Source organism: Castanea sativa, chromosome 1 (assembly GCF_040712315.1).
Source record: "Castanea sativa cultivar Marrone di Chiusa Pesio chromosome 1, ASM4071231v1".
In the NCBI taxonomy this organism is placed as follows: Eukaryota; Viridiplantae; Streptophyta; class Magnoliopsida; order Fagales; family Fagaceae; genus Castanea; species Castanea sativa.
The window spans coordinates 26,886,063-26,898,435 of NC_134013.1; the positions used below are offsets into that span (position 1 = coordinate 26,886,063).

The window sequence follows — 12,373 nt, forward strand, 5'->3', positions numbered from 1 at the left end:
GAGCATTTTGCATCCTTCTTCTTAAAGTCTCTTTTGTCATTTTTGGAAGATGAAAATTTTCCTTTGCCAAACGACTGAAGGAAAAATTATGGTTTTGTATCTCATACAAAACACATAGCGGAAGTAACAAACAAAGATTTATTTCATTCACGATTGATAACGTGCACTATGTAAATTTTAGAATTTAAGAACAAGATAGCGTACCTTGGTGTGGAGAAATTCAAAACGAAGATTAAAAGCACTTGGGAACACTTTTAATCTTCACTCCAATTCCACTTTACACCCAAGATGTGTAGTCTCTCAATCAGTTTTCAAAGGGAGAATGAAAGTGTGTCTCACACTCACATACACACCGTTTCTTATTTCTCTTTTTCACTAATAAAAATTCGGTATGTTTCTCCCTTTATAACTAACTGATTATCTAATTGGGCTGGCCTATTGGGCCTTTTCAATTAGGCTTTAGTGTGTGGCTTGGAGTGGGACCAAAAGGGACTAATAAGACACTAGCTCCAATGGGCCTTGGGCTTTTAAGTCAACTCTTGACAAGTCCAAAGTTACCATTAATTATATTTAATACCACTATATAAATATAATTGCACTCTAGGCCTTATTAATAAATTATATCCCAAGACTTTATTATACATACAACCCCTTCATAAAATATTCGTAATAACACAAAGTCATAAATGTAGACTGCCACTTTGTAAATTACTACATCTTATCCTTGAGTACCCGGTTTAATCCTTTAAAGTTATTCATTATATATTTATGAAATCCAATTTCATAAATATATACTTTAGTAATTTCTTACTAAAGTGGTTAGGCCTAACTCTCCGAATAACTGGACCCATTAAACGTATCTCAAAGGAATATTTTATATCTCCATCAAGAGACTATGAATTCCATCTTGAGAATATATGTTCCATCAACACTAAATGTGGCTGCCCAACATACTGAGGTTTTGACCATCACTTTAGATCTCACTCCTGATATATCAAAGCAACTCACACCTCATGATCAGGTTCATTATTCTCTCAGGATTAAGAGTTCATGCAAATTGAAGTCGTGAGATTTATTATTCATTTGACAGTCGTTAGGAGAATAATAAATCTCACAGCGGTCTTGTTCAATATGTCTTAACTCTTAAAACATATCAACATATCAACTAGAAGTCTCCACTTCCATGATCAAGACAAATCATCTTAGTTGATACGTTATAGTCTTCGCAGATGAAATGCCCAATTTCATCACCGACTACGAACTATAAATTCTGAGTTTACAAAGAACTTGTGATTTACATCTTCTGTGACTTTTCACATAAATCACATACAATGCATCTCATGGACTATATGATAATGTCCCATATTCATGTTACCATTATTTTAGATAATAATAAAATAACTTTATCAATCACAATATTAAGTCATACATCATGTCATACATAATGTCATATATAATATCATACATAATATCATACAATAGGATTTAAGGGCACTAATCCTAACAACGACTTCCCATTGTTCTTCATGTTTAGAAACTTTCGAAAGTTCTTTGCAAGATATGCCACCTCTTTTTCAACATCATCCTTTTCCGTGGAATCACCGGTTCTCTCATTTATGGTTTTGAGAGCAAGTGATTTGCTAGACTTGTAAGAGAGCAATCCGAGCTCATAAGTTTGAAGAGAGCCAACAACCTCTTGGATCTTGATCTCATCCGAATCTTTTACTTTCCTCAATGGCGATGACTTTCACTTGGAACCTTTAGGGTAAAGATCTCAAGACTTTCCTAACTACTTTGGCATCTTCAATCTTCTCTCCAAGATTGAGCTTGGCAATAGCAATCTCATTGAGTGTCACATAGAATGAGTCAAAAGACTCATCTTCATTTATCTTCACTTCCTCAAACCAGGTAGAGAGCATTTGCAATTTTGTGTCCTTGACCTTCTTGGTTCCCTCGTAGGTAGTCTCGAGGATAGTCCACACCTCTTTAGCAGTCTTCACATAAGAGATCCTATGAAATTCGTCAATAGAAGCACCACAAAATATTGCATTAATAGCTTTACTATTGGAATTTGACAAAGCAAGTGCAGCCTTATCCCACTCAACCTTAGGTGTTGTCTGTCTCACCCAACCATTCTTAACCAAATCCCAAATGGACTTATCAATAGCACATAAAAAAGCACAAATATGTACTTTCCAAAACGCATAGTTATTCCCATCAAAGAAAGAAGGTGCAATGAGGGATTGAGATCTATCCATCTCAAACGGGGTCTAGGATCACACAAGGATAATGAAATCCACAACCCGCTTTGATACCAATTGAAAGCTCAATTAGTGTGAAAACACTGATGCTTGTTTAGATTCTCAATTTTAAATTACAGCTTAATTGCTTTTACTCTAACTTATCTAAGTGCGGAACAAAAGTAAAGCATTCACAATAAATTGGTAACACTACTTTAAGCCATAAGCAAGCACAATAAGCAATAAACGTAAAGCTCAAAGAGTAGGAAAGAGAGATGCAAACACAAGATAACAATGAGACGTGTTATTGAAAAGGATACCAAAGTACTCGGCAAAAAACCTCTCCGTGGCCCTCCAAGCCGAAATCGATCCACTAGTGAATATGTTGGAGTACACGAATATCAAAAAGAGCCTCCAAGCCTAATCTGCCCAATCTGCTTGAACCCTCCAAGTTCCTGCTACCAACTGACTTCTCAGAATCTTGTCTTCACTAGCTTTTCGGATCCCGCAATTCTACCTGATTGCATCCGCCACTCAATGGCTTCTTCCAATACTTCCCAAAGGCAACAAAACTTCTCTCAACACTCAGATTGGGTGAGGTAAGTGTTTGGACTAAGAACCTCTCAAGGATGTGTAGATGGAGAGGTGGGAGTAGATGAAAACTTTAGAGAAATAATGTAAAGGATTGTGGGTAAAACCATCTCTAACTCTCAAGTGCTTGGCTAGGGTTTCTCTCTCAAAAGTTTCTTCAGAAAATACTCCTTCTCCTTCTTACATTTCATGGGTAATGAGGGTTTATATAGTGTTGGTTAAGAATGGGAAATGTCACACTCCAAAAAGTAACAAGCAGTGGGTTTCGCTGGTCACTTGCCACTTGGCTTGAGTCACGAGTCACTCATGAAAACTAGCCTATCAATGACTCTTCAAATTCCAACATGTGCTTCTCACATGGCTTGTTTCACAAGTCATCAATCACAAGTCAGTCGCGAGTCTAGTCACGTAAACCACTTCTTCACAGATTCTTTACCAAACTCTCACATACAACCCTTACATTAAATCTCAAAAAAATATAGGGAAATGATTGAACAAAATTACAGTCAAATTTGACACGGAATTAAAGCCAACAAAGAACATAGTCATAAATCACAACTTTGCAATTATAATGATCAAATTTCATATTTAGACCCAAAAAAAAACTAAAAAAATCCTAATATATTAAATGTCACATGCATTGCATAGGTTATTGACTAAAGAGAACTTTATAAGTTTGAATATCATACAAGAATTATATATAAATAAATATATATATATATATATATATATTGTTCTTATTCAGCAAAAAAAATTTATATATATATATATATATATATTGTTAATCATATAAGTTTGTGTGTGTGTATGTATATATATGTTTTTTTTATTCAATTTAAATTTTATTCTATATTTTAATCCTCCTGGAAGTTAGAACATCATACTTCTTTTAATGGTAAAATATATAGTTCATATACAAACACAATCATAGTAAATATCTAATAATAACTATCATAATAATCAAATTGCATATTTTGGAGAGAGAGAGAGTTATATTATATAAAATCTTTCTTGTGTAGTGGACGAGTTACCGACTAGTATACTATGTATTATATAACAAATGTTGGGTCTTAGAAGCTATCTTTTTGCAAAAATGCACCCAAAAAAAAAAAACACTAATTGCCACATGTAGTACAACTTTTTATATCAAATACTTTATATAAAAGCAGAAGTTTTTTCTTACAATTAAGGCTGTGATGCCATATAGGGAAAAAAATCCATCTAAAAATTTGCCACCTCCACAATTAAAAAACGATAAATTATATTGTTTCACAACGCTTAAAACACTGTTTTATAGTTTTTCACTAAAAAGAAAACTAACCACTTGAAATACACGGCAAAGGCTTGCAACACTCCAAAAAAAAATTGCATACAGAGATAGAGAAGGAGGAAAAAAAAAAACTTACGACACAGATATAGACCACCGTCCATTCCCTTGCCGGTCTTAGACAACGGGAACTAAGACAGAAAAATCTACCACCATCAAATTGTCGGAACGGGCACCGGTACTTTTTTTTTCAGATTTGGGTATGCACTGTTACTTTTTATTGAGTTTTTTTGTTGTATAGGTTTAGATTTCATTTTGGCTTTGATTTGTTTTTGTTTCGGGTTTTTGAGTTCTCCATGAAATTTTCATTGGGATCAAATAAGTATAGAATTGAGTGTTACACTAATATTTCTTTTTTCTTTTTCAATTTTATTTTAGGTTTTTTTTTTTCGTCGAAACCACATGCACGCTAAGATATAGTCTGGAAGGCACAGAAAGAGAGGCCGCGTTCCCATTACCCATAATCAGTAAAGTTATTGCTTTTTCTATAGTTTTTTTTTTTTTCAAATTTGGGGATTGAATATGATTTAGGTTTGAATTTCTTGGTTGGATTGGTTTAAATTTAGATTTAGTTATCTGCCACGTAGGAAAAATACCCATTTAAAAAACAAACATGGGTAAAACAAACTTGAAATGCCACGCTTAAAGAAAAACGATGCATCTATTTAGACCCAAAGAAAAACGATGTATCTGTTGCTGATTCTGTGATGCATGTCCATGGGCTGTATTTCTTCTGCTGCATATTTTGTTTTCTGTAGAACAGGTTCAGGATTTTCTGCATAATCTTTGCTTACAGGGGAGCTGAGTGTAATCTCCGTTGTAGTTTCTATGATGTATGTCCATGGCTATATTTCTGCTGCTGCATATTCTGTTTTCTGTAGAACAGGTTCAGGATTTTCTACATAATTTGTGCTTATAGGGGGGATGAGTGTAATGTCCGTTGCTATTTTTGTGATGTATGTCCATGGGTTGTAATTTTGTTGCTGCATAAATTGTTTTCTGCAAAACAAGTTCAAGATTTTCTGCATAATTTGTGCTTACAGGGGGGTAATTGTAATATCTGTTGCTATTTCTATATTCTGTCCATGGGTTGTATTTATTTTGTTGCATATTTTGTTTTCTGCAAAACATGTCTTTGTTCCCCTGTATTTATGCTTACGAGGTTGTTATGTGTTTGTACATGGATTTCCCTTTTATCAAATAAACTTTTTATCTCTATCTCAAAAAAAAAAAAAAAAACTTTGTAAATTCGGCCGACTACAATTTGTTGGCATCATTTGGTTTTGTTGAACACCTCATGGGTAGTTAGCATATCTTCTCAAACTTGCAAAAGTCATTTATGTGAATTGTTAATTTATTTTTTTCCCTGCTAGAAAAGTTACTGGGTTCTCTAATAGAAGAATTACCATTGGGTTCTCTACAATAAAATGAAAGGTATGATAGCCTAAATTTTCCTCTTTAGTTCATTGTTCAATGAAATCTCTATTCCATTTGCAATTGCTTTGATTTATAACAAAGATTTCCTTAACAGAAACACAAATAAGACTATAAGTGCAAACGTTTTATGGGAAAAGAAAATCTTTAAAAAAGAGATTTTAAGAACTTAACTGGAACTTAAAATAGATGGGTGCTTGCTCACTCCCAAGTGCAGGAGATCGTAGCAATATAATTCTCAGAGTACTAAGGTCAAACCACAAGAAACAGGGTAAATTCAAAGAAAATATAATTAAATAACAATTTGGGTGAAAAAGAAAAGTACTTTTGCTTGGTGAATGTTAACAAGAATAATAATAAAAACTGATTTAAATTAATAATGTAAATACTAGGAAATCGGGGTGTTTCCTTATATCAATATGAAATTCTTTGTGATATAAAAGATTATATATTTCATAATTGATTGCTCTTTTACAATTAAATACTTATGATTCAGTTGAACTAAGACAATTCAAGAATGTATGATAACCTAGATTAATAATGCAGTTAGAAAAGTTTTCAGAAAAACTCATTCACTTTAAAACCTTATTTCTATTTGAAACTATTAGAAACTCATCTAAACAATAAGAAAAACATGATTGAACTTATTGAAAGCATGGGAGAACTAATACATCAAAAGAAATTTAATTGAACAATCAAATATGTTGTTGATAAAATCATAGAAAGAATCACATTAAATATTCATACCGTATAGAAGAAACATAACCCCTAGCCCTAGCCCTAGCCCTAGCAAAGAGTTTAGGCTGCCATTAGAGAAAAGGAAAATACAAGGTTTTCTCTGCCAAATTCATTCTACATAGCCTCCCTTCAAAACCCTAACATCAAAAGTGTCCAAAGAAAAAAATAAAGCTTTTACAATTTTAATTTTCGTCAAGATTTACAGCAGTAACTTGTGAGTTAATTTCGGCCTTCAAAAATTGTGAATTTCGAAAAACTCAAAACTGGAAAGTTGTAGATATTTAAGTCACAGTTCCATCCCATCTAGCTTTGTGTCAATTGGATTTTTGAGGAGAGAGATATGCCCAAAATACTGATCAGTACTCAAATCTGATTTTTCCTTTTCAAATTCTACCTCATTGATTTCCTTCCTTATTTGAAGCTTCCAAACATGGTAGATGACCCAAGCACCCTAGCTGCACCTCTTTAGACATTTAAGCATGGTCCTTTAGCTCCACTTTAATTCTAGTTTGGCCTCCATTCTCTCACAAACTCCTGTAAACTCGTATTTCTCACATGATTTCCTGAAAGTAGAAAATTACACGCAATGAATGACATTTTATTCAAGAAATTATGTAAAGATAAATAGTGGGGACTAATGCAAATCATGGCTTAATTATACAAATTAAGTATAGTAATAAGGAGATAACGCCTACATAAATATATAACAAGTATACATTTTAAGGCATTATCAATGTGTATATTCAAGGTTTTACTTTTAAGGTAGAAAACATTGAAGGAACTATTGTCAAGAGAAAGGAAGGAATTGAACAAATGGGAAGTAAAACCAAACTTCAAAACATAGATTTATGACAAAGAACAAAAAATTCAAAAACAAAAACAAAATGAAGATTATCAAATTAACACAGTTATAGGCTACTATTTTCAAATTAAGCATATGGGCCAACATCAAAATGAAGATTATCTATTATGTGACTAATTAGTGAAGGTGAGGGAAGAGTACAAAAAATTAAAATTAAAACTTATTAGGAAATGAAAGAGGAGCCAGTTGTTGGCATTTAAGGGCCTTAACAGCCCTTCTCTTAAACTTATAGCAATTTTTTTTTTTTTTTGCTAATTTTTATTTTGATACTAAATAGAATTTCTACTCTAGCCTAATCTAAGTGTATATGTGTGTGAAACTTCCTTCTAAAAACTTGAACCCCGGCCCTTGTCCCCCGCACCCCACAGGCATTAATACTTGTATAGTGACCACCACACCAAGAGTGCATGGTGGTATTTTTTTTTTTTTTTACTGTAGATTTCATTTTTAATTCTTTTGCTAAATGTTTTCTAACTGCAATTTTTTTTTTTTTATATAGGATCTAACCGCAAATTGGTCATGAATAAATTGTGCCATTTTATTGGGTTTGGGCTGGTATATAATCTATTAGGAATTGACATGTCACATGTATATATCTATTTTATAGAAAGGATTTGATAATCAATATATTGCTTAGTTATAGATTTGCAATTTATAAATAATGTCATGTTTCATTATTGGATGACATTTTCTAGAAAAAAGTGGGTGAAGTATATTGAGCTAAGTGTAAATTTGTCTTTGAAAATATTTAAAAGTCAAACAACTGTAAGTGCACAATTGCACCTGGACCCAAGAATAGTTATGGGCTCAGGCCCAATGAGCCTTAAACAATAAGAATTTGTAGAGTGTGGGCTTGAAACCCAGGTTAGAAGTGTATGAGGATGAAATGACAAACTAAAGATTCCAAGTACTTAGAGACAAAAAGGAGTAATGTAAATAGGCCTCCTCGGACGTAAGCCGAAAGCTGTTCTTATATTATATCTCTCTCTTTTTCCTTGTTCTTTTTAGATTACAAAAAGTTTCGTCCTGTTTCTGTTCCAGGTCCCTCCTTAAATACTCCTCTTTTTAATACTTTATCCACGTGTTGCCCCCCAATTCCTCCCTTGGCCTAGATATTTCTTTTCTTAGTGCCTTTGAACAGTAACTAGAAGTTTCCCTTCCACTGTTTAAGTGTCACTTCCTCATTAATGCGGCCAGGGTGGTAGGTGCAGGGTCTTTAATGTGGAGGTAGCAGCCTTTACCTTTGATATTCTTCCAACATCGGCGCTTCTAGGACATTCAAGGGTTCTCTCCCTTTAACCGTTGGTCTTGACCGTATCATCCCCTAATCTTTACCATGAAGTCTCAGGTTCTTTGATGTCAGTCCGAGGGGAAAACCATCCTCGGCTGGATCCTAGGATCCTCGGCGTATAGGCCGACCCATAGCACCAACAATCTCTAACCCCAGGGTCAGGTCGGCCTTCTTTAACAAGGCCCAAAAGGCCCACATTCCCACCAGGATCCTTTTGCCCCACACAACAACTATATAAGTTTTGATTGTCTTCTAATATGTAAATGATCATGTGCATTGTGCGGGTTAAACACTAGTTATAATAATTGTGGGAGGTAGAAGTTCTCGAATAAACATTTGGGCTCGGGGCTTTTTTTGATGGATATCAGTTTGTTTTTGATTAAGGCCTCCAGGCCCACAAGTTAGCATACGTTGTAAATGTCCGAGGATGTGTCCGAGGAGTACTGTCTTCTCGGACAATCCCAGCAATGACCCTGGGACTAGCTAAGGAGATTAAAGGCAGAACTCTGGAAAAACCGAAGGGTAAGAGGGTGATCTAAACACCCTCTAGATGCAAAGGTGTAATAGAAATATCTGGGGAAAAAGGCTGCTACCTCCACATTAAAGACCCTGCATCTACCTCCCTGGCCGCATTAATGGGGAAATGACCCCTGAACAATAGAAGTCAACCTTCTTGCTATCATTTGAAGACTGCCAGAGGGTGGTGGATGAGACTGGTGTCTAATAGGGTAATTTGCGTTACACGTGGATAAAGGGTGAAGAAGAAGAAGTATTTAAGAAGGGAAGAGAGTAAAGAAAAGGGGAGGTAGCTAGACAAAGACGAAGAACTGTAATCTTCGAAAGAAAAAGAGAAATAATACATAAATCGTCATCGGCTTACGTCCGAGGAGGTTCATTTGCCCCACTTGTCTATTGTTTGCAAACACTGTAACATTCTAGCCTATTCATCAAGCTTCGAACATCACTAAACTAGATTGCGAACCCACACTCTACAAATTTCATTGTTTAAGGCTCATTGGGCTTGAGCCCACATGTGTTTTTGGGTCCAGGCGCAATTGTGCACTTACAATAATAGTCCTATAGTTTGAAGCCTTCTAAAAAGAAAATATTTCTCAATAATAAATAAATTATTATTATATAATGAATACAAACCTTTTTTTCCTTTTTGAGAGAGAGAGATAATGAATACAACCTTTTTTTTTAAGAAGAATAATGGGTACAACCCTTTTTTTTTAAGATTACTAAGTATTTTTAACATATACACACGGAGAAAGAATAGAATATTTTGAAGAAACTAACAATGATGTATATCCAAAAGAGTTTATAATGGATACAACTTAATTGCCAATAACACGTATCTTTTATATAATTCTAATCAAGTTTGTCTACCTCTCGCCGAGTTGAAAGGTGGGAATATCCAAGAATTCTCTTTCTTTATCATCAATCGAATCACTGTTCGAGACCCAAGATTCTTATTGATCACCTTTTTTATAACAGTTGGGTATTTAATTTTGTCTGCGCCAATGGTCCTTGGTTTGTAGTCTGTACCACCATTTTGTTTTTTTTAATGTTTAGAGCATAAATTTTTTATGAGAATTACTCATGTATGCCTTTAGGATATAAATTAGTAAACTATTTTAGGAAATTAAAAAAAAAAAAAGTAATTAACTGTTTTGTCAGTTTTTTTAATTCTCCATAAAAATTTAACCAAAATGGATGGTTAATGTGTGCCCCAATTTTTATTTCAAGATGAAGTCTTTGTGATAAGAAATTCAAATAAATCCAAAAAAATGGCTTCATTTTGTCATGTTATTTAACCCGTTTCAAATACTTTCGAAAGGACTTTAGTGCATAATTAAACTCATTGTTCTATGCTTTGTCACTGTCAAGTACAGATTTTTCCAAGGCCAGGAAATCGTGCATGCCTTATTTTAGGCTTGTGATGAGCTATTTTAGGCTTGTGATGAGCGCAAATAATTTTTTTTTTCCAAGGTTACTGATCTCAAGGACTTAAAAAGCATAATTATATCCGTTGGTCTGTTCCTCAACAAATTTTAAATAAAAAAAATTAAATCCATTGGTCTATGAAGTCTAAAATTTCTCAAATTAATCCATCTGTTGGACAATCAATATGGGACTCATATTTCTCATTAAATAAAAAAACATGGGACTTATATCTTCTTGATTTTTTTATTCCTAAATTTAAAAGTTGTTACGACCTAGGACTTGGTTCCATGAGATCATCTTCCCTCTTTTTCTTTTCTTTTTTCATTTGGTAATTCACTCCTCACGTACAAGTTTTGTTGTTTTGGGAATGCATGTTAGAGTGTGTTTAATAAATATCACTTTTTAACAAAAGCCACTCTAGTTGATCATTGTTTATTTGCTGGAATGAAAGCAAAAAGGACAGAAAAAATAAAAATAAATAAATAAGGTAGAAGTCTTTGTTTAAGTATGTTTTATAAGGTTTTGTTTTTTTTTTTTTGTTAAAATTTATTTGTTTATATACAACTTTAAAATCTCACTTTTCATCAGTATAATGGTAATTTGTTCACTTTCAACAAATAAACCAAAAAACTAATCAAATACTAAAAACTAATCCGAAGTCCAAACCCACAAGTGGGGGTATTAGCAAATAAAAGGTCTAGTGCTTTTCTTTTTGGGAAAAAACTCTTGTACACACAAACTGTGTGTTTTCATAAACGGAAAAGGTGACTTAAGTTTATAAATAAATAAATGAAAACATATTGTGTGAAATAGAACCTCCCCTTTTCTTTTTTTTTCTCTTTTGAAGGCTAGTGCTTTTCTTTTTTCTTTTTTTTTTATATATGTCAATCTTAGAGAAATAATAACTAGTACTTTGGAATGGTCCGTGCACGCTAAAAAATGTTATATTGTATGGTTTATTTTCCACAACACCATGACACCAACCAAATCCTCCTCCTATTACTCCTGCATATAATTTTCAACCTTCCAGTTGCTCCTTCATTTTCTTTCTTGCAATGAAGATTCCAAAATTCATAAACATCAAATCCTTACTAGGCCTGTTGGACCAATTAAAGTTCATGGTTATGTCGGCACTCACACGTCTAGGTCTGCTCAATCCGCCAGAACAAGCGGATCAGACTGAAGACCTTGCCTCTGATTATGTTCTTGTAATGGATGGTTTATCTCCATCGCTAATCCCAGTCCGCAAACTAATGATGCTGATAAAAAAGAGGGTTCCTGTGAAAGAGTGTAGTAACTTTCTTGAAAGATATGGAGTAGTGCATGATGAAGATGTGGATATGGAATGTTCTGTCTGCTTGAATTGCGTGGAGAGAAGCCATGAGATCAGAGAGCTGTGTAACTGTTACCATGTGTTTCACAGGGAATGCTTGGATAGATGGGTGGATGAGAGCCAAGTGACCTGCCCTTTGTGCAGAACTATGATGTTTCCACCCGAGACACAAAGGATAATTTAGCCTTGCAGATCCATGGATGTTATAGGATATATCAAGTAGTATATTGTGTATCGGTTGCATGTGCAACCAATTTATAATGGGGGATGGTTATCTATTTGTTTGGTTAATAGAAGCATGGGACAGGAGCTAGTGGCCTCAAATCTAATCTTCAGCACTTTGATTCAATATCACTTAAGTGAAAAGATATGGTGTAGTTTCTGTCACTTTCTTTTTCTATTGGGTTTCCTCTCTCTCTCTCTCTCTCGTGCATTTCTATTTAGATTAACACAATCAACTTTCCATTACAAAACATGACCGTGATATGAATCAAACTACAAGTCTACAAGTGATTTCAATTTAGAACCAATAAATAAAAGTGACAGCAAGATAATTATACCGATCATCTAAGACAAAATGAGGGAACATAATCAGAAAACAAGATATCAA

General features: G+C 34.0%; 1 protein-coding gene across 1 annotated transcript; it reads left to right on the top strand.

Annotated features, from left to right (window-relative positions):
* Window positions 1–11,410: 11,410 nt before the first annotated feature.
* Window positions 11,411–12,014, top strand: LOC142623865 (brassinosteroid-responsive RING protein 1-like; the record flags this gene model as incomplete). The annotated part of the gene is made up of 1 exon (XM_075797345.1): window positions 11,411–12,014. A coding segment is annotated over one exon (537 nt), but the record flags the coding sequence as incomplete, so codon positions are not given.
* Window positions 12,015–12,373: the final 359 nt, after the last annotated feature.